Source organism: Apteryx rowi, unplaced genomic scaffold (genome assembly GCF_003343035.1).
Source record: "Apteryx rowi isolate R43461 unplaced genomic scaffold, aptRow1 scaffold_760, whole genome shotgun sequence".
Classification (NCBI taxonomy): Eukaryota; Metazoa; Chordata; class Aves; order Apterygiformes; family Apterygidae; genus Apteryx; species Apteryx rowi.
Window position 1 is genome coordinate 80,275 of NW_020451050.1, and position 22,880 is coordinate 103,154.

The window sequence follows — 22,880 nt, forward strand, 5'->3', positions numbered from 1 at the left end:
TCAGATTTGAAATGTGGGGAGGTTTTTTATTCTCTCTCCGCAAAAGAGTGTGGGGTGTAGAGGGGAGATTTTTACCCAAAGAAATTACTTGTTTTACCTCAGAGGCATTAGATGCTATGTTGCAGGGCTTGGCATGTTAAAGACTTGCAGTTTTTAGAATATCCATTAAATAAGCTATTCAGTCAAGGTGGTTTCATCTTCCTTAAACTTTACAGAATGTCATAGGAAATAGAAATGCTTCAATCTTAGTAGCTGTACCTAATTAAGCTAGTTTACAAATTCATCTGCATTAGGAAATTGTCTGTGTTTATCTCTGAAAGTGGTATAGCTGAGACAGCTAGTCAGAATATTGCACAGGAACAGTGCCCTTATTAAGGTAGTCAGCTGTGGATAGCGGGTAACCTGGTTACTTTTAAGAAATGCTGAGCTTTGTTCCTTTTGCTGTTGGCCAGATCAAAGCTTGGATATCTCAGTCGGCCAACTGTCAGACAATATCTGCCTAAACCTAGAACTACAACATTAGCCCTTAAATTTGTCTGTGGCAAAAGGTATTTGACAATCCAGTGGACTGTTGCAGGCCTCCAGCTGACTAGAACAGGTTTATTGAATATAGAAAAAGAATATTCTGAAGTCTGTATCACCTCATTGAATTAGGAAGTTTTTAATACAGTTAATTCTGGGAGGACAGAATAGATTTGTATAGGAAGTCTTTTTTTGTGTATGAGAGGACTTGTTCCAAGTTGCCCTCTTGGAAATCCTCTTACAAAGAAGTCCTGCTGCCAACTGCAGCAAGAAAAATAATTTACAGGACTCTGTGGAGACTTGCCTTTYAAAAGGCCAATTAATGACATTTTAATGTGTGTCTCATCAGTACATATGCATGCTTGCCTTATATTCTTATTTCTCAATTCTTTTTTCCTTGAGAAAGAAATATGTTGTCTGATGGAAGGGGAGGAAAGCAGAGAGGCTTAATGACTACATCTTCAAAATTTAAGAGATCTTAAGCTAAACAGTTGCAAGGCACTGTGGATAGACTCCAGACTTCCTTGCTCGTCCTTGCAGGCCAAGAGTGAAAGACAGCAGTATCAGAGATGGTGGCTATAAGATTCCTCTTGAGCCTTTTGATGATAAACTGAATCAGCATGCAAAAGTTGGTCCCAGTTGATGCCATAGGAATACTTCTTGGGATTTAAAAGACAAACTGCCAACTTGGGACTGGTATTTTTAATATTCCTCTGTATTCCACTCGTGCTGCTTTCTTACCTAGTCCCTTTACTGACACGAGGGATTTTTCCACGATTTCTGGGCATTGTACTATAGCATGTTGTGTAGCACTTGAGTTTGTGTAGAGTTAATTCTTTGTCTGGTAGCAAGCTTATGGGATACTTGGTCTTCAGTACTAAGTTTGCCATGACAAGAAGAATTATAGCTGACATTTCAAGTCTGTAAAACAACTTTGGGGATAATGTTTTCSTGCTGGCTGATCATAAAAAGTACTTGCACTTGTTTGCAATACTGTCATCTGTGGGTTTTGCTTATGATTGCCCATGGTGAGAGTTTATCGGATTTTGTTTTTTATTGGAAAAAATTCTCTTTGTGCATTAGGCGCTTGTTTGCTCTGCTTTGCTGCGTGTTTCTCAGTTTCACTGTAAAAATACTYTTTGAAAGCTTGGCATGTCTTTTGGTGCATAGGTGTTACTAAATAAGAAAGCTTTTGATGCAAAACTATATCAGACTATTTTTTTAAACTTTCTCAGAGCTCCATAGTAACTTGAAGTGTCTTCATTGCCCAGAACACTCTCAGATGTTCACGTCCAAGCCTTGTGCCAAGTTGGACTGTGGTTGGTGCTGGGAGAAATGAAAACCCGAGAGTGCCAGTTTGTAGGCAGGACTAGAAGCCTGATTGCCTCATACAGGTATGAATGGCAGATATTAACAGGGTGTATTGTTATGTCCTGTAGGGTTGTCCCATGGACCAAGGGTTGCAATTCATGGCTGTTACTTTTGCAACGCTGCCTTAAGAAAAGATGCAGGCTTGAAGAAAGCAGTGCTTCTTGTTTAACAAGCAGTGATATTCAGAGCGTTATGCAGTGGGAATTTGTGTGGGCAGCAGGAAAAACGGACTGCTCAGTAGTAGTATGTCTCTTTGAATGCATTGTCTGCACACTCAAAATGGGGAAATATTTAAGTCCAAAATTTGCATGTACAAGTGGATTATTTTAAAGATAGTGAGCTATTTGTACTCTTAGTTTCTGGAATGCTGAGCTCCTGGGCTTGCGGGCAACATCTGTCAACCGCTATTCCAGATGGAGCTCTTACTCAGAGCCTTATGTTCAGGATTGAGACTTGTGGAATATGCTTTACTAAAAATATATGCACACAAGTATACATAAACACACACACACACGTGTATGCATATACATAGGGTTTACCAAGTGACTGTGCCCTCATAACATATCATAATGAATCAGTGGAACACTTGCCTCTGATCTGTGGTGTACAGCATTTAGAGTAGGTATTTCAATACACTGTTCCATTTTGCTTGTTTTGTTATTACACTTGTAGTGGTCTGCTTTCTCATGGTCTGAGAAACCTCTGACCATGTTTTAGTTGGAGACTCTGAAATTCACATGATGTATTTTTCTTGCAGCTTAGTGCAATTTGAGGGTTAAGTTAGCACAACTTGAGGCTGGTTGAATACTGGAACAGGTAGCTCAGAGAGGTGGTGGAGTGGTGGTGAGTGTCTTGAAGATACTCAAAACCAAATCAGACACAGTCCTGGCCAACATGCTGTAGCTGACCCTGCTTGAGCAGGGCAGTTGGATGAAATGATCTCCAGAGGTCCTTTCCAAACTGAACTGTTCTGTGACTTAAGACTGCTTTTATTCAGTAGGTAGGCCACTTTACCGAGCTTTCCTGAAAAAGAGCATGGGCAGGTGTTATGCCTTTGATTTGTGGCAGTACAGCCAGAGTAGTTGGGACAGTTGATGTATGGCACCTTCTCAGTAGCTGGCATTGCTTTGCTGGGCTCAGGGCTAGCAGTGGCGGGTGCAATGTGGCAGTGGTGTTGGAGTGAATAAAGTGATGGCAGTGTACAGGGATGGTGAAAGCGGGATGACCTTTATCCTTACTCTGCAAGCACAGCCTACCAACAAGAGATATATATATATTCTGACTGTTGCCAGAAATCTTCTAGCTTTGCAGGAAAACTGGTAATTAATTTGATGGGGTGCTTCATCATCTTCTCATGCAGGGGTGCTTCAGGAATGCAAAGGCAGAATTATCTAAATGCTCAGTGCTGAGGAGGCTTCCTTGTCCTATTGAGTCATTGACAAAAACTGAACTCTTGAGCAAAAATTCTTCACAAGGTCTGAAAATCATGTGATAAATTTCTGCTAAYGTGTAGGTTCTCAACAGTTCTCAACAAGCATGCGGTGCTTGAGTCTGACTACAATTTTCAATTACTTTTGGCACTGTAGCAATATATTAGCATCACAAAATTACTCTCTGAACTTCAGGAATGCACTGTGTTTCTAATAAAGGATATGAAGATGTGATAGAGCAGGGTGGAAAGGCTGTTGACACGGGTTAATTCATAACTGTGGCAGAACAGGGTTTTCTCAAAATTCCTTGCAAAAACAACACATTTATGCTTAATAGTTGTTGAAAAAGGGTCTTTGCAAGTAGTCTATATTGAAGTGCCCATGGATCTTGGGAGCTAGTTTTTGCTGAGGAGAGGGGGATGCTGCTCTCCTCTTAACTTTTTTTTTTTTTTTTTGAACTGGATTTTTTAGTGTCTTTGCTGTTTGTAATGTCACAGAGTTCAGAGGTGTGTTTCTTTCACAAAAAATATACTTTTTGTGAAGAGCATGTACTTGGAACATTTCATGAGGCCTTGCTGCTGTCCTTTGCTGTAGACTTGCAAGATTTTTGCTTTTCAGCATCATTTGGAGCCTGTCTGCACAGCTTTCATACTGCTGCTTTCAAAGTCTGGTCTCATTGCATATTTTCAGTAGATTCATAGTCCCTAAAATGATTCACGCTTGTGCGCGGAGCCTGCAAACTATAGTGCTGAGAAGCATATGCAATTCCAGGAGGTATGCAACTTCTGAGGGCATCTCTGGTTGCAGGTTAACTTTATTTTGGTAGTTGTTGGTGACATCTGGTCAGCTTCTAGTTCCGGAATAACAGAGAGCAGACGTACACTGAGTGATCTAGGTGTGAAGTGATGCAGTATGAGATAGCAGTGAAAGGATTGCTCAAGGCAGAGGTGGTTGATTGACAACACAAATGAATGCACATGAATTATTTCCTTCTTGAAAATTACATTATCTGAATTTCCAAGAAGCCCAGTCTGGTATTTTAAAGAATGGTAGCATGTGGATGGTAAGATATACTCCAAAGAAAATAAGGTGAGCAGCATATGTGTGGGTACATGGGCCCTGGAAAATAATGTTCACTTCAACCTACCACTTGCAGCTTTGCAGAGAGAGGGACACATGGCCTTCTCATTGGCCAAGATCATGCAGAGCTGAGAGCACAACTTGACAATTGGCTTCAAAGTAGAAGTAAACTTCCCTTTAGGTTACTCTGGTGCATTAGGAATAACTTCACATAATGACTATAAATGCAGCTGCTGGACAAGTGCCTTAGCAGGAGGCAGACACGTTGGCCTTATAGCCTTTCTTAGGGCTCACAACTCAAAGGGTTAGCTTTCTCAAAACTTGTTCTCTCTCTCTCTCTCTTTTCCTTAAAATTAAAAAAAAAAAAAAGAAAAAAAATTAAATACCTAACTGTGCTGATGGTATAGACAAAGAGGGAAAAACATGAGGCAGTGGCCAGTGTTTACTGTAACACTTGTTTGAAGAGCTTTGATATATTGCTTCCCATCTTTCTTTATTCATTTCAGGCTACTGAAATGTATTGAAAAGCTCAATGGAAATGCTATAGCTGAAAACAATTTTTTTTAAACAATGATTAGCTTTATAAATACTTTTGACTATTTGTTTGTATTTAAATGGAGAATGTTAAGACTTAGATCACCATCTCTGTCTAACAGTCAAATTTGAAAGCATTTGTAGGGAAGACTTTTATACCTTGACCTTCTTAAGAGTGACTGTAGTAAACTGCTGTTCCTGGTTCAACAGTTGAAAGTGTGGGTAGTAATTGTTGCATTTTACTCTGTGTGCAATTATCCTGTCAGTGAAAGGTAAGTTTTACTTGTCTGAGGTTTGAGGATTTAGTCAGATAGTCAACCGGTTGGAGGTGTAACACTTGGTGCTTCTATTTGTTTTAAAGGAGTATTAAAAAAATCTTTTTTCCATTTTGTTGTGTATCTGTCTGAAGTGTGCATAATGTTTGTTCAGCATGTCTTTGCTCACAACAGTTCTATCAAGAAACGCTAGAAATGAATCAGCTGTCTAAAAGGTAGTCAAGATAACAGAGCAATCTTTAGTTATATTTTGTTTTACTGGAGTAAGTAAATAAGCTATTTTAAATTCTGACAGTTTCATGGTTTTGCAGTTGGAGTTTCAAGAATATAGTGTGGTAAGATGTAAACAGAAAGTTGAGACCCTTCGCGCTTTTCAGAGTTGTACTGAAATGCACATGGGGGAAAAAAAAGAGTTGAGAATGTGGCCACTGTAAGTGTGTGGATTTGTTTGTTTTAAACTTGGGCTCAGCAAGTTAGCTAGTTAATAAGGCTCCCAAAGTGGATGACTGAGATGGAAGAGATGACTGTTCAGGGTAGGAAGGACTTATGAATATCAGCTTGTTGAGGTTCTTAGTAATGAGCTTCCAAGCTTGCAGGTTTTCGATGTGGGAAGTTTATCCTGACTGTTGAAACTGTAGATGATACAGAAAGGGTTTTTAGCTTACTGTTTTAAGGAAATGTGACTTATGAAATGTGACTGTTCTGCACACCTTTTCAGTGTTGTTCAATTTCAATTAGGTTTCATGGAAATAAGACACTAAGATATCTAATTTGTACAGTTGTCAAAAATGGGAAGGGGGATAGGGATGATATGTTGAATCTACCACTCTAGCACACAATAAAAAGGACATGTTTTAATATTTTTATTTAATATTTAATTATTATTTAATATTAATTTTGATCAGAAAATAGCTAGTGATTCTAAGTTGTATCTTCTTAATCCTTTATGGTATCCTTTTTTTGAGGTTGACATATGCCATATCAGGTTGGCCAAGCCCACTGCAGTGTCATCATACAAAAAGATACTTCTTTGTGCTCGTGCCTTGCATACGAGTCTGTTAGGAAATCCGTATTAGTAGCAATTTTTAGAAGGTGCCTGAAATGAGTTTACTGAAAAGTAAACCCGCTTGCTTTGCTAAAATACTCTAATGGCTAAAGGTGGTGAAGTTAGCATAACTGTATTGCCAAAAGTGTTGATAGTCTGCGCATATATGTGATTTGCTGGATTATTACATTTGATGATCACGTGCTTTTTGTCAATTTTTTATCAAAGATAGTATAAATTTTGGTGCTCCCTTAGATGAGAGAACCTAAAATTATGTTTCCCTCGGATGAAAAGGCCTCAAAGTCAGCACAGCTGTTGCTGGTCGCCCAGTAGGTGAAGAATGTGTGCTAGTCAACTAGTCCCTGCATACCTGTCCTGGGACCAGCCATGGCATGTTGTGGTATTTCTCGTCTGTGGGAAGATGGGAAGAACCTGCGGGATGCTATGGGGGAGTTGGGACCTGAATGCATCTTGCAATGGGTCAAGTTACAGGAATCTAAGGGGAGCATCGAAATTGCCATGATGGGTGGTATAGAATGGACGTGTATAGGGAAAGTGGTGGCTTAAAATCTGGAACTTCATTGTCATCTTTTTATGTACAATAGCATGTGATAGTTTGTTTTTTAAGGTGTTTTTTTGGATGCATTCTGTTCTGGAAAACTTGGTGGGTTTCCTGTCTTTACTGGTGTCAAATAATAGAGAATTTYTTCAACTTATAAAAATACTAGCAAAATGCAAGCTCCTATGCTGACCTACATGTGGAAGTGTAGTTCTGTTCAGCCTGTAATCCTGAGTGTCCGCAAAAAAGTGACTACTCGTTATTTCTGGGTGTGTTTCTGTAAAATGTCCGACAATAAAACGTATGTGGCTTGCTTTTTATTTCTTCTTTGCTCCCTACTAACATGACAACATGTTACAAGAGTTTTCATAAAAGTTTTCTAGGAGATTCCCAGACTTTGGGAACTTCAGCTTGTCTCAGAGGGTCTTTCACTTCCTGTAATTAGTCTTAAAAAAATAAATAAATAAAATCAAAAAGCCCTTCAGTGGGTTGTGCTTACAGTGGTGTTACTTTGAGTGTTCAGGACAAACTGATAAAAATGGACAAACTGATAAAAATGACCTGTAAATGTTTACAGCACTGATTACTGCTTGCTTTGGTGCTCTCAGTGAGAAGTTYAGTGTCAGAGACTATTGGGAAGGTTCATGGGTTAGGGTTTTGCTGGACAAAGATTTCCAGAGAGCTGGTTACTTTTAGGGTTCCTGTAAATATTTATATACGTAATCAAGCTTCGTTCAGAGTTAGTCCTTTCATCAAAGATCCCACTGGCATTTTAAAATGTTGCCATTTACTAATGGAAAAGCATTCAAGGTCACATATCTATCTACTCCTGAGCAGAATGGGGAGTAGGTCTGCTTTTATGGCTGTTTCCAGGTTTCAGGATTAGTTAATATTGCCACCTAATGGCAAAAAGAGCTTTTGTCAGAATATTCAGATTTTTCACTTCTCGTGTGTGGGTTTTTTTAATTACTTTTTTTTTTTTTTTTTAACTTGATCATATCTGCTCTGGTTACATAAAAATGACTGTCAAGGCAACTTGAAATCCAGTGTTTTGGTATTGTCCTGCTGCTAGTTGTAGAGAATTTTAAGGCTATCAAACTGGATAAAAGACAATGAATGTTTTGGTCTTCCAGCACTTAGAATTTTGTGTTTTACCCAAGTATTCTTCATATTGTGGCTCAAATATTTGTTCTTAAAAGCTGAAGACTGTTACTTCTTATTGTGAGAATTATACAGAATGTTTCAATAAGAATGGCCTGTACATCAATCCGTTAGCATAATGCTCCAGTCCGGTATTAGGGGAGCCCTGTAGGAACATTTCTACCCCAGTTGGAACTTAGCATTAAAACTTGAGTAACTTAAGAGCATGTGTCCTGTTCATGTTTTGGGAGTACCCTATGTAAACCAGGTTAGGTTTATTAGGATAATATTTTTGAAGAATTTGGGCTGTTGTATTAAAATTGGCAGTAATTCTGTTTTGACATCATAGCATCTCATTTTTAATTTAATTGCGCATTTAGACAAATAATAGATATTTGATCTAAAAGAAAACTTCCTAATGAAATGAACCTTCCTCAGCTGTAAATTCTAATGCACGCTTCTGATGAGACTTCTATCAAATGAGATGCATTAGACTTTATAAATGCTACTTGCAGGCTATATCAGGAAACTTGGAACATCTGCATTTCAGTTGGCTACATGATTATCAGAGTAGTTAATCATTCTAGTTTACATATTTCTGTCCTGATTGTAAAACTTAGTTTTTGTGCTAGTTGAAAGTTCCCATGGTAATAGTTGGGTTACCATTAGACAGCAGTCAATTAAGGAAAGTATGGATTGACATGAGTTCCTTTGTGGCAGGTTTCCTAAAACTCTGGCAAAGCTGTGTGTGTGAACCTTGAGGTGATACAATCTGCTATAGGCCATGAGCAGCATTTAGGATTAGCATAAGACAGATAAGAGTGAGGGTTATTTCCTTTGGTTTGCATGAGTGTTCAGAATACTTTGTGCAGAGGCCATTTCCCTTTGTTTCTGTGCGTAATAACTTTTTTTTTTTTTTCTCTCTCTACTAATGAAGAGAAAAGGAAAAACCTAACACTGAGGTTGGGAGAAGGGCTCAAGTGTTTGGCTTGCAGTTGAACTTGACAGTGTTCATGCTCCCATGACTAGTCGAGTCATGAGCATTCTTACTCCAGTGGTAATATGTTTCAGTTTCATCTGTGTTCAACAGGGGTTTGAATAAAAACATTACTTTAGAGCCGATTCTTTGCTTGCACTATTAATGATTTTGGGTTTCTGCCTATTTCTATCCTACAGTAAAAACTTGCAGGACTTCTTGAATATTTCTCATGACTCTTGGCTTAATATCTTACTCTTTGCATTTTAAAATGTAGGTTTAGGAGAAGAATAAGAATCTACTTTATCAAATACTGGAGGGTTTAAAAGCTGTGAAGGAATGGAGAATACCTTCAATTTGATCTTATTTCTAGGTGAGACTCTGAAAAGACTTCAGGGTTGGTACTTGCAAAACAGAGTATATGGAGTTCACACAAGACTATCACTTGAATGTGAAAATATTAAAAAATATATTTCTGTTTAGTGATGTAACATAATTGTACGCTTCCTAAGTTTTTGTCCAGAATACTTCATGTAAGTGAGTTTTGACTGACATGTCAAGTCTTGGCAATTTTGAAAGTGCTTATCACTCCGCACTTGGAGACTGGCATGCACACTTCCTCATTCATTTCTTAGCACATAGTGATGTTGGTTAGAGGAATAACCGTCTCTATTAGCTTAATTCATTCGTAATTTTTTTCTCTAGGTGGCTTCTCAACTGTGTTTCTGGTACGTACCCATGGTGGAATACGTTGCGCACTGAAACGAATGTATGTTAACAGTGTGCCAGATCTCAACATATGCAAGAGAGAAATTACAATTATGGTAAGTAATACATTACTGAAAATTGTAGCACGTACTCATTTACAATGCCTGTATGATAGCTCACTTCTCTCTAATGGCARTCTCTTCTAGACCACTTTTTCTTTTGACCTTATGGTCCTGGTTTTGCACAGTTAGTGCTTTTCAGAAACTAATACGCAGTGTGGGGTTAGTACGTGATAAATTTCTAAAGCCACTATGAACATGTATTTGATTCCATAGTTGATAATTTTGTTAGTAAATTTGCTTCCCAATAAAGAAGTAGCTGCTTCTGGTTGTGAAGTGATAACTTAATTCTGTAAGTTTTGTACATGCCACTGTTCGGTTAGCTGAGTGATGCTGTCGGTTACTTGCACAAGTATTGTCATCTTTAGTAGGCTTAAGCATGTGCTTGAACTATCCAGCATTGAGATGATTGATAGGAGTGTAGCTTAAAACTTTGAACTCCGCTACATAATTAGAGTAGATCATCTGTTTTTCTTGAGCTGATCAAGAATAAACAAAGAGAAACTAGAAGGTTCTCCCCCCCCAGGTGCTCTTCGGTTTATGATTACTTGATGGCTGTTTAAAAATTAAAAAAAAAAAATCTGTCTTGTTCTTCTCCAGCAGATATTACAAAGGTTATTTCTCTCTATCTCCACGTACTTCTAGCTTAAACATGTTCTAATCATAGAAGCCACTGTGGAATTATCAGGAATAAGAGATCTTTTTTGTTATCCAAAAGTTGTCATATAGGCAGGAACTCTGCAGTGCAGAAGAGTACACTGGTATTGTCAGATGTGTAATACACATCTGCTTAAATTCCACATGTAAAATGGCTTGATTTTTGCTTTGGGACAACTTCAATTTCATACGTGTTTTTTAAATTTGTAATAGTTCTGGCTGCAGCTGTGTAAGTTTTGGCTTCCTTTCAGCTTATTATTATTATTTTTTTTTCTTTTTTTTAATAATCAAGTGTGTTCTGCAATATTGCCACCTGTTCATTTATAGTGCTCCTATCTGGAATTTACCTTGGAAGTGGCAAGAGTAACTTGATTCTTTTTTTTTTTTTTCTATCCGTTACCTATCAAGGCTGTTGATAATATCAGTACGCAGCTTTGTTTTAGCTTACAGCAATTTGGACTTGTTTGCACTGTCCAGCCAGTAGCACATCAGTTTCCTTTTTTGAATTGCAGTTGTACTATATTCTGTCTGTAGCTTTGACACTAAATTTGCTGGCAGTGATGGACTTCAAACATATTCTGTTTGTGGGTACTTAGTAAACAAGTAGTGGATGTGAGACGTGGTCTTGCTTAATTTGAGTTTGTGAATGACTATCAGAAAACTTGTACCTTTTTTCATTTGATAAAATTTTTCTGTGTTCAAGTATAACATGCCTTCTGTATTTTTTCCCCTATCCTTCAGAAAGAGTTGTCTGGGCACAAGAATATTGTTGGCTACTTGGATTGTGCTGTTAATTCTGTAAGTGATAATGTTTGGGAGGTACTCATTCTCATGGAATATTGCCGAGGTAAGAGATTAGTCTTTGGTTTTCAGAGTAAATGCAAAGAACACAGTCGTATTGCTAATCTGGGATTTTTATGTAAAGTTTTTCCCTTAATTTAAAAGGATAAAGTACAGATCTCACAGCTAGAATCCAATTACTTCTTTTCACATTTTTGTTTTGTGTTGGTAGTTAAGCACCAAATTTGTTGAACATGTTGAGAAAATGTTGAAGTCATTGTCATACAGCTTTGTAATTGAGTATTTTTAGAAATATGAGAAAAATTCATATAAATAGAATGTGAAATGGTTCCCTTTCATTGTTTCTGCTAATGAACATGTGGTTAGAATGTAATTTGATAGCAAAGATGGGAAAACAAAGTGTGCACAAGGAGGCAGCTGTTATCCCCCTCCTGATTCTTGTTTAAGCTCATGATACTAAAGATGCTTTCCTCTTACCTGACAGGTGACTTTCTGTAAGTCAGCATAATATAGTTGGTATTGATGGTGCTGGTCATAAGCAGGACATAAAACCATTATTTTGTAATGTACCTTTATTTTACACAGTCAAATACAAACAGTAAAGTCAAAACAGGTGGTTCCAGAATTTTTTTTCCCATTGCACATAAGCATTAGAGTAAATTTGCTGATAACAGAAGACGTGCTGCAAGTAGAAAATATCTTTAGAGGAGGAAAAAACTCTCCACTGTCCATAAGGCTCTTAAAATACTTTCAGCTGAGTTTTACATTGTTTTTGTTTCCAGTAGAAGCAGCACATAGAACAAGTTGTTCCATCTGTGCCATAAGGAGCCAAAGACAGACTTAGCGATGTACTTTTTGGGGAAGGAAATGAGGAGAGAAGGTGAAAATTCGTATCTAAACTTCTGGCCCTCCATCCTGTGGTGACGTAGTGCTCTCTTATGGGTGAATTTCCACACTATTRTGGGAACCCACTTCAAACTCTGTGTCAGTGACATTGTTTCCTTAGTCACAGTAGTAAATGCTTGAGGAAATACCTCTATGCCTGTTGCCATTCATAGGAGCCAGTTTCTCAGTGTTCAGCTTAACTCACCGGTTTGGGCTTTTCTGAGTTTGGTTTGTGGGTGGTTTATTGCCGGGTAAATCCTCCATGCAAACTCGCTCCCATATTTCTAGATTTAATTTCTGCTTGCTTAATTCTGAAGCCACACAGAAGTAAACTTCCGAACAACCTGACTGTTAGGTTTTTCTTTTTCAAAAGATCTTTGTGTAGAAGGAACGCTCTTCATGGCCCCCTAGCTCAGGAGTCGTGCTTGGTCTGTTAGCGTTGAGTAAGCACTGTGATAGGAAGAGAAGGCTAACACGGTAAAATTGCCTCCAAAAGCGAAGTGATAGTTCCTGCTCCTCAAAAGAAGCCTATCAAGAGGTTACGTGAGGGTTTTTTCTCTGGAGTGGGTTCAGGCCTCCCTTGTTTCTCTGCTTGTCTTTATAGGAGACAAAGAAAGGCTGTGCAGAGTTCAATTCAATTCAACTCTGTTGCCTGACAGCATTTTGGCTGTCGATCTAAATGCAAGAAGCATTTTTGGGGCGACATCTTTGTGTGATGGATGCTTTTTTGTGTTTGCAATAATTTGTCCCAAAGTGATTTCTGTCATAGGGTTTTTGTCTGCTTGTTTGAGATGGTAATTTTTCTGTCTAGGGTGGCATAGGAGTGCAAGATTGGAAAATGAGGGACTTCTTTGTAATGCAGTGACTGTGGAAAACTTCATTGTATCTTCTTTGTGGGCTTTTTACATGTGAAAAACATTTACTACTGTAAATCATACCAAATATTTAAAAAAACAAACAAACAAACCCAAAAACCTGTGCTGCTTCTTTAGCTGGGCAAGTTGTGAATCAGATGAATCAGCGTCTCCAGACAGGCTTTACCGAATCGGAAGTAACGAGAATATTTTGTGATACCTGTGAAGCTGTCGCCAGGTTGCATCAGTGCAAAACTCCTATAGTTCACCGGGATCTAAAGGTATGAACTTCTAATGTAAAGGAACATTTAGCTGAAATGGAGCAATCCACTTTAAAAGGATTGAGAGTGTAGGAAGTATTTTAAGAGCTTGACTTCTACTTAGGGAAACACTTGCTTTTGAAGGAGTTATAACCGGAAGACTAAACAAGATGACATCAGTTATTGCTAATGCTAAGTTTATTACTTGATTTTTCTGAAAACTCTCCGTTTCTTGTGTGAGTGTGTTTGTGAAGGGAAGCATGTGTTTTAACAGTTAACTTGAAGATTAATGCCATTGTTTCATCTGTTACTGTTTCTCTGTTCATTTTCTTTGAAGGTGGAAAATATATTGTTAAATGACAGTGGAAACTATGTTCTCTGTGATTTCGGCAGTGCCACTAACAAATTTCTAAATCCTCAAAAAGATGGTGTTAATTTGGTTGAGGAAGAAATTAAAAAGTAAGTTTGCTTTGCTTTCAAGTGACTTTTCAGAAGCACCAAATGTGCTGCTAGAAAGTCAATGTATTACTGTTTATTGGGATGCAAAAGATCAATGAGTAATGTGCGGGTATCTTAACATGAGTTTTAACTTAGTGATTGAACAAATACTGAAATAAGTGTAGTAAAACAGCCAAACTATTTGGTAATGGACCTTTTTCCATTTATTCACTGATAGTTTCTGTAAAACTGAAACTCTGAGTAGAATAAGGGCATTGAAAAAAGCACAGAGTTTTGAAATCGAACAGTTTGCAAGTATACACCTGGCTAGTGTCCAGTTTGGGAGTCTGGTATTTTAAACTGTGCTATTCTCATAGAGCAAACTGTAAATGTATGAGAGGAAAAGAACTGGTATACTTAAGTATTAGAACAGGTCTACATGCAGTCTTACTGATGAAGTGCTCTCTGTGTCCTTTCTCCCAAGACTGATCAGAAAATTATTTGAACTTTATTGCTGGAGCATTCTTCAACACACATTGGATTGTGTTTGCCCCTTCATGCTAACTGTTGCAGGGGAATAAACACAGACCCTTCTCAAATTATAATGTGATATGTGATTTTTTTTTTTTTTTTTTTTTCAACTCTGAAAGAATGCTCTTTTGACTACAGGTTTTGAAATATTAGTTAGGTGGGGTTTTTTTGCTTGTTTGTTTTTTTGGGTTTTTTGTTTTTTTGAAGGGTGCCTACTGTATGTTTCAGTATGAGATGGAATACTCTTTAACTCTTAGATGTTTCCTGTGACTATTCGGTTCTTGCAGTATGTAAGCAAAGGGATGCTAAGTTACCAAAGTACTTGCCCTGGGGAAATACTTTGAAGAGCAAATGTTAGCTGACCTAAAACTATCATTCCCAATAATCCATGTTATGTAGGTACTCCAGGTATTCTCTCTGATGCTGCTTTTGGTTGGTGGGATTGCAGTAAGTGACTTAAGCAGTGTGAGAATGTTCTGGATGGATATCAGAAATTTAGGTGTGAATGGACACTGGAAAAGATGCCTTTGGTCCCGAGGCAAGCTTTTCACCTATGTCCTCTCATAATTATGTGCTGTTAGGTATACAACGCTATCGTACAGAGCTCCTGAAATGATAAACCTGTATGGAGGGAAACCAATTACTACCAAGGCAGATATCTGGGTAAGTAAAAAATGAGATATTATGAATTGTGGAGCTTTAATTAAGAGTAAGAAATGGTTAAAAGCCACACTGACTAACAGGAAAAGTATTTCTCTGAAATGAGGAGAGAGGCTGTATGTGGCAGAGCATAGTAGAGGGAAGCTTCACAGTCTTTCCGCAAGTAAAGCGAGTGCTTTACATCATGTGTGATGAGTGTTCTGAGCCAAGGGAGTAATTATTATTATTTTTTTTTCCTTTCTGTTGGCTCTGACTACTGCTTGGTAGTCACTGGTGATTTCTCATGGAAACCTGGGGACAGCATGATAACGTAAGGCCTGTTTAGTAGGTGATGTACTTGAAAGCCATCGCAGTGAAGTGAATGAAGACTAAAATCAGCAGAAACACTGGTAGTATCTCTGGGTTATATGAGTACGCACATGCAGCTTTTTTAGTTTCACAGTTATTTGTTGTCTAACCTATAAGTCAGTGGGAAAGTAAGTTCTTATAGCACTGCTTTGTATATTGGCTTATCACATCAGCAGAACGTTTGATCACGCAGCTGCTAAGTACCAGTGCAAGTGTCAGCCGTAGCTAGGATGCCATTTGTTTCTTGTTGGTGCTTTCTTATTGTTTAAGTGGCTTTTCTCGTCCTTTCACAGTGCCTGTATTTGTTTTCACAGGCGCTTGGCTGCTTGCTGTATAAACTTTGTTTCTTTTCGCTTCCCTTTGGAGAGAGTCAAGTTGCTATTTGCGATGGAAGTTTTACCATTCCGGACAATTCCCGATACACTCATAATATGCATTGTTTGATAAGTAAGTATCTGCGCAGCACTGAACTATTTGCCTCGGAAATGAAATAAAACACAGAAGACCCTGGTGGTATGGAGGAGTGACTTGGATAAATGGTACAGGCTGACTGGGTTGTTGAGTGAGCAGTGGGAGTTGCTCCTGGCTCCTGTCTCTCGTGGACCTCTTGCCCTTGCCCTGGAAGAGAGGCTTGCTTATCCCTTTGCGCAGCAGGGGAGGGTGCCAAGGGTACAGAACGGAGGTGCTGACCTACAGGGGGATTTCAAGAACCAAGAGAATACTTTGGGGAAACTGCACCAGAAGTGGGCCTGTTGGTTGAAGTACAAACAAGTCCCTCTTCTGGACAGTTTGCATCTTAAAATCAACTGTTGTAAAGTGGGTCATCAGCTGATAACCTGAAAATCCACATAGAATAGTACACTTCAGAGACCTGGCAAATTAATTTATACCTCTCCATTCAGAAGAAAACTGCTGAAGTTGAAAAACAAAACAAAAAAACCTTTTGGTTGCTTTGGGTGACGTGGATTATTTTTTCTGACACAGGTCATCTTAAAGCACCGAGGAAGAAGAGTGAATGAAAATGGTAGCTCTTAATTTATTCATCACTGCATTATGCAATGTCAGACTGGAAAAGAGTGTGTGGGGGGGTTGTTTGTTTTTTTTCCCTATGCAGGTTAGGCAAATATGGTTAGCTAGATGAATCTGAAGTGCAAGTCAGGTGTAGAAACTTAAACTTACAGAGGTGAATTGCACTAGAGAGGATTTTACTGCAATTTTGGGGTTCATAGCAGAATATGAATCTAACCAAGGTCTGTGTGGAAACAAAACTGTGGGGCATCAGCTCAGGTAAAAGTTGGCAAGTATAGAGAGTACAGAGGAAAATTTTGGGAAAGAATGAGTTCTGAGGCCAGTGATTTGTGTCTTCATCTGAATACAAGGATATCAGATCTAATGTTTCCAGCAATAATCAGAATCTTCAGTTGTGTCTATTTTAAATTTGGAACAAGTTAACTTCAAAAAAGAGTAACTGACACAACATGAAAACTTGAGGATGTTGAAAAAGGTGCCCTTTTAATTTATTTCTCAGTTGTGAATGTATAGAGCACATAGTTCATGCTTTATATAATAGGAAATATCAAATCCAAAACACTTTTTGGCACATATAGTCATAACTGAAAGATAAGTTATCTAGCCTTGTGTGAATACTTAATAACTGGCCAAATGTGATATTATTTTACAAGTGATTAAATATTATTCTCTGTGAGCAGGGCCATACAGTTTTTTCAGGAAGAGTGCAGGTTTTAATCCTGTCTCCTTATTATCATGAACTCTGATTTATTAAGTTTCAGCTAATTGTTGTGTAAAGAGGAGCATTATTTTCTGGCATAGGATACATGTGGGTGGGGAAGAATCTCAAAGTCAACTTTTCTTCTTTTCATTTGGAATTCAAGTTATAAAAGGTGTTTCAGGGAGTGCTGGCTTTATTTCAGGTCCCCTACAAGGGGGGGAAAAAAACAGTAGCAAGCTGAACCTTCTCCACCTCATGAACGTGTGATTTCAGAATCAAGTGGCAGGAGTCACCTCATAAGCGTTTCATTTCCACTTAATTTTGATGTCACTATGAATTCAAATGTGCTTCGTTTTTTAAAACCCATTAAAAATACAAGTTGGTGGGAACTGTGTTGGACATGAAATAATGGATTTCAACAGAATCATGAAATTTGTAAGAATATACTAATGTTTAAAAAAAAAAAGTTTTACTTCAAGGTTGGCCACAAAATTTTGTTTCAGGTTGGCTGTACTATACAGTTCTGGAAATCTAACTCAGCTTTTTCCTATATAAAAAAAATGAGAAATTAAAATTGCATAGGTTCTTCTTATTCTTTGTAGCTGAACAGCTTTTGGAGACTTTTGCTTATTTCTCAGAAATCTTCTACTCTGTGTTTAGGCTCCTGTCATTTAGGCAAGACTTCATGTTTATATACACAGTATCATTTTATAAACAATATAGAGTAACTTTTTTTTACTTGAAAAACACTAGATATTACATAGTATTTCATTTGAGGTTTTTTTCTACTTGTCTTCAAGGGTTATGTTCTTGGAACATATTTTTTAAGAGGGGGGGGGGGAAAGGAACTTCATCCCTCTAAATGAAAATTTCTGCCTACATGGAATTCTCAGTCTCCATCTGGGAAGATCATGTTTGAGAGGGATGCCCCATGTTCTGTGCCGTGTCTAAAAAAGTCCTTTTATCCATTCAACTAGCTCTTCTGCTTTTCTACAAAAATAAGTTTATGTAGCAGATGAAACATGCAAGAGAGAACATGATGTGGACCCTTACTCTGATGTGAACAATAAATCAGATTTGTGCATCTGCCATTAGCTACACATAGTTTTATATTAACCCTAGTAAATGCCAGTGCAGTGCATTGTTTTGTTGCTGTTTGAAGTAATGACTTAGTACTTCAGCTGAGCTGTGCTTTCCACAGTTGAGAACAAAAATAACAGACAGCATACCTCTTGACCAATTACATTTGACCCTAGAAAGTATTTGACTTGACAAAAAGCATTAAGAAAATAAGACTAGTAATAATAATTGTTTCGGGTGAAAGCTCAGTTGACGAGAACACCTGCTTTACTTTGTTTTTGCTTGTAGCACACTGCCTAACAGGCATTTCTCTTTCAACAAGCAGTAACTGGTCTTATCAATTTTTGCAGGATATATGCTTGAACCAGATCAAGAACAGAGACCTGATATCTTTCAAGTATCTTACTTTGCCTTTAAACTGGCCAAAAAGGATTGTCCAGTGTCCAATATTAATGTAAGTAGTCTTGGATTTTCTCCAAATTTTTAGTAGATTTTGTAGGTCGATCTTAGCATTGTTAAAAGAAGTAGAAGTCTACCTAATCAACCAAGAGACTTTCATTTCCTCTTAAAACTTGGTCTCTAAAATTAAAACATGGAACAGAATACATTTCATGCAGATACTGAGTTCATGAAGTTTTACCTTTCTAAACAAAAAGTCAATTCTGAGGGCTTAGCTTCATGAATTACGTTGAAGTGTAGTAAAACCTGACCTGTGCTCTTAACCCTTATTAATCTCTGAAATCTAATAGAATTAGTATAAAATATACCATAGAAGTTTATCTTACTGACTGTGGAAAGTTCAATGTTGTCACTGTGTGAAGTGTCAAAAGAGTAGTTCTGTTGATTCTGGATGAACCTTTCTTCATAATCATCCTTAGCCATTACACTAATCAATTGGAAGGACTATACTGAACTGCAAAGGAAAGCAGAATAGTTTTTTGGTTCCTGCATTTCTACCCTTACTTTACATGTGAGTCTGATCTTTTCCTCAAAGATCATGTTATTCACAGACCAAATTACTGTGCAGTGAAGTTGAAGGACATAATAATGTTCAGTATTATGAAGTGAGTCCCAAGGTAGACATAATGAAATTAGGAAAACTCAATCTTGTTAACTTTGGAGCAAATGTCAAGCACAGTAACCTGTGCCTTCGTAGACAGACAAATAAAATTGGAAGGTATCTCAGTGTGTTTATTACCTTCTATTTCTTGCTCCTGTACAAAAAGAAACAAGGTGCTCAGTAACTTGGATGTTACTTTCTGGAAACTTTGGATAAGTAAAAGACAAATATTTAGAAAAACTTAGAATATTTATTGCTTGTAGGCAAGGCTAGATTTCAAGTGTATGGAGTGTTTTTATATTATGTCAGTGCAGTGTGTGGTTAGGATCACGTGTACGTCCTGAAAATGAAAGTTCTTAATTTGTTTGGGTGTCCTTAAACTGAGGATAGGTGCAGTAATGATATTTTCCCTTTAATATTTCATCCTAAAATATGAACCTGTATTTAAAGCATTATCTTAACATAGCATAAATTGAGGGGTTTATTATRTTCCTTACTGTGAGAACAATATCAACTCATTCAAGTGACATGAAGATTTATCTGTTTATTGGGTTGTTCTCGGTAAGGAAAGAATCGCCAGCTTGCTTGGCCTTTTGCCCTATGGTATATAGAGCTACGTACAAGTGCCTGGAGTTTTCTTACAAAGTCAAGCTGGGTTTTTTTGATTGTCTGTCATGGGAGCACTAAGAGCAGCAATCTACACTCTGGTTTCAGTTTCTCCTTATTTTCTCTGGTTGTGCTTGCCTTTCCTAGCACCACTTGCTACCCTTGAGAAGGGGGAAGGAAGGAGGAAAAAAAAAAGGGGGGGGGGAGAGAAGTGCATGTGCAGGTTTGGGACTATAGGAAGGAGGGATAGATAGTTTATTGATGAAGGATTCAAGGCTTCTAGTACCATGGTGATGACTGGTGTAAGTGAGGAAAAGGCTTCTGAATGCTTTAGCTGCCAGTATTATCACTGAGGGTTTGGGACCGCAGGGGTAAGAGAGGCAAGTCCCAAGTTTTGCAGAGCTAGCAGGAAAAGTTAGGACTTTGATGTTTTAAAGCTTCTCATTTATGTTGGTCCCTGTATTTTGTTGTGTGCTGTCAGTGAGGTGGGAGTTAGGCTTCCAGACTGTGGTGGTGGAGGAATGTTTTTGAGCACGAAAAAGCTCATAAAGGCAGGGTGAGAGATGGTGATGGAGGAGCCCARTTGGTTTATAATTACTTTCAGAGTCAGTTTCTTACACTAGAGAACTAACAGTGGGACTAGAGGATGGGAGTGACCATGAATGTTTGTGTGATTAGGCAGTGTTTTGTAGTAGGGGTAAGTTTAAGGACCATAGAGCTTAAATATTGTATTGTTTTGTGGATATCGCATTGCGGTGGAAGAGCCGAGTGGGTTAAATAAACGACTGTCATTTCATCTGAAATTTAGGTTTTGTTTTAAGCCTTAAATTGAAGGCTAAAGTAAATTTTTTTTGGTTTTTTTTTCTATACAATTATAAACAAATTAGGAAAGAAGCTTCTGGAGGAAATAGCTTACTTTATTGCTGTGGTGGTAGTGCGTAAATGAAATGAAACAGTTGACATAATAGTGCTTCAGACTAGTAATGTGTTAGTTGCTATTACTTTCATAACAGAGCATGGGAAAACTGTTGTATTAAGACATTTTTAAATCTACAGCCATGTGACTGAGTTCTGCATGACACTTTGTGACATGAATAACTTGAGCGCAAGTATTCCTCTTCAATTTGTAATGATTCTTTTCTTTCAGGATTTTACTTTTTAAATTTATTCAAATTTATTTTTCCCAAGAATTCTCCTGTCCCCTCAACTCTTCCTGAACCCATGACAGCTAGTGAGGCAGCTGCTAGAAAAAGCCAAATAAAAGCAAGGTGAGCAAAGGGTATGGTTTTATATTTTCTTTTTTGTTTAATTCCTTTAAACTGCGCATTGATGTCTGAAAACTTTTGATATGCTTGCTAATAAACAAAAATATCTTAGCAGCAGAGGTTGTTAGAATAGGTAAGCCACAAATGTAAATGCTTCAAGTCTATCTTTGGATTCTATTCCATTGCTTATTTCATTGTATTGAGAATCCATTGAGAGAAAATGAAGATTGCCATTTCATAATGGAAAAAGCTAATTGCTAGCAGTCTGTACTTGATCTCCTTTTTTTTCTTTAGTGTCACGAGTAAATTTTGAAATAAAAAGCTTTTGGAGGGGGATCAGGGTAATGTGTTATGGACAAACTATTTTTCAGGATGTTTTTTAAAGCTGCTACCATCTGACTGATCACTAAATTTGAAGACAAGTGGATTGTGTTCCTCCAAAAATTACAAATATTCCTTTTTTTTGCACTGTTTAATTTAAAAAAAAAAAGTCAAGAGTTCTTCATCTTGGTCTTTATTTTGGTATGATGTATGGTGTATCCTTAATTCTAAAGCTGGAAGATTCCTTTGCATTTTTATTCCTTGGTAATGAAAGTTGGGGGGGTGGAATCTACAGACATCTGTGACTTGAATGTAGCTGAATGAATAAGTACTTAAGAGCTCAGTTTTGACAGTGACTTTATTAGCCTTTTGTGAATGAGAAGCAAATGAGTGGGCTTATCAAATGCGCTTTGGGCTGTGTAGATATTTCTGTGGTGTTTTAAACTCATGTCGTGGTCTGGTACTTAATTGGTTTTGCTGACCCTGCCATCCATTGGTAATGTGCAGTAGAGGGCAGGCATAGGCTATCTGTGGAACGTTTTAAACTCCAGCTAAATCTGTCAGACAATATTAAGGAGATTCATAGTTCTTCCTAAATAACATTTTCCTGATGGCCTAAGTTTACAGCAAGCTAAGACAGACAATGTCTTAATATAAATACAGTAGTAACTAATACAAGGTGTCGGGTTCTATAGCTCAGATGGTGAATTATGGTTTTTTAGCAGTTTGCTAATTTTAAGAATTGCCTGGAGTTTTACCTGAAAATGGGAAGAAAGCTCTAAAGTAGTTCTTTGGTTTTGAACATCTTTCTTAGCCTGGCAGAATATAACACTGCCCTGAACACTGCCCTGAAATATTTCAGGGAAGATCCAAATAGTTTGAGGAGGTGACAGGTGGTGCAAGTGCTAGAGGTTGAACCTTCCTTTTGAAAGTAGGAAGGATTTGACGTAGCAGATAAGATTTCTCCTTATTTCCTGTATGTGTGAACAGAAGTCATATTTCCAGTCACCGGAATACTGACTCAAGGTCTGCACAAAACTTTGTATTCACGACTGCAAATTACAGGAAACTTGTACAGGGAGGTGTTTCATCTTCATCTAATGCCTYGGTCTCCTTGGGAATAAGGCTGTTAAATCGCTCCTTCTTACTGTGTTCTGTAGCAGTCATATTTCTTATGATTGAAAGGAGTGGTGGGTGAATTTTAGGTAGCCAATCTTAAAGTATTAAGATCCAATTGAAGAGTAGAGTAGCACGTGGTTAAGGTATAACTGAGCTATTAAGACATGTATTGTTTAATTTGAAGAAGAAGAAATAGTAATTTTGAATGAAGTCTTTTCTACGGAAAACTTTGCCTTTTTAGAATAACAGACACCGTTGGACCAACAGAAACCTCAATTGCACCACGACAAAGACCAAAGGCCAATTCAAGCACTGCCACTTCTAGTGTGCTGACGATCCAGAGTTCAGCAACACCGGTCAAAGTACAAGTTCCTGGTGAATTTGGTAATCGTGGGCAGAAAGGTAACTTGCCGAAGTCTTCAGTTGTTTTGGTCGAACCTTACAATGCATTGTGAACTTCTTTTTCTGGTTGCTCTAATAAGACTGACCTTAGTCTTAATTCCATCT

The 22,880-nt window shown here is 37.8% G+C and overlaps 1 protein-coding gene across 4 annotated transcripts in view; it reads left to right on the top strand.

Annotated features, from left to right (window-relative positions):
* Positions 1 to 9,256: 9,256 nt before the first annotated feature.
* The window catches only part of BMP2K (BMP2 inducible kinase), a 46,667-nt gene continuing 33,043 nt past the window's right edge, over positions 9,257 to 22,880 (top strand). For 2 of the 4 annotated variants that reach the window (XM_026088291.1, XM_026088292.1), the window contains exons 1-10: positions 9,257 to 9,305; positions 9,638 to 9,756; positions 11,158 to 11,263; positions 13,095 to 13,237; positions 13,554 to 13,675; positions 14,767 to 14,848; positions 15,508 to 15,640; positions 18,353 to 18,456; positions 20,857 to 20,936; positions 22,615 to 22,775. In XM_026088291.1, coding sequence (XP_025944076.1) covers positions 9,272 to 9,305; positions 9,638 to 9,756; positions 11,158 to 11,263; positions 13,095 to 13,237; positions 13,554 to 13,675; positions 14,767 to 14,848; positions 15,508 to 15,640; positions 18,353 to 18,456; positions 20,857 to 20,936; positions 22,615 to 22,775 — 1,084 coding nt within the window. In that variant the 5' untranslated portion in view covers positions 9,257 to 9,271. Of the gene's footprint in view, positions 9,306 to 9,637; positions 9,757 to 11,157; positions 11,264 to 11,999; positions 12,098 to 13,094; positions 13,238 to 13,553; positions 13,676 to 14,766; positions 14,849 to 15,507; positions 15,641 to 18,352; positions 18,457 to 20,856; positions 20,937 to 22,614; positions 22,776 to 22,880 lie in introns of those variants that run through there. The other 2 variants (XM_026088293.1, XM_026088294.1) reach the window with 2 other exon arrangements.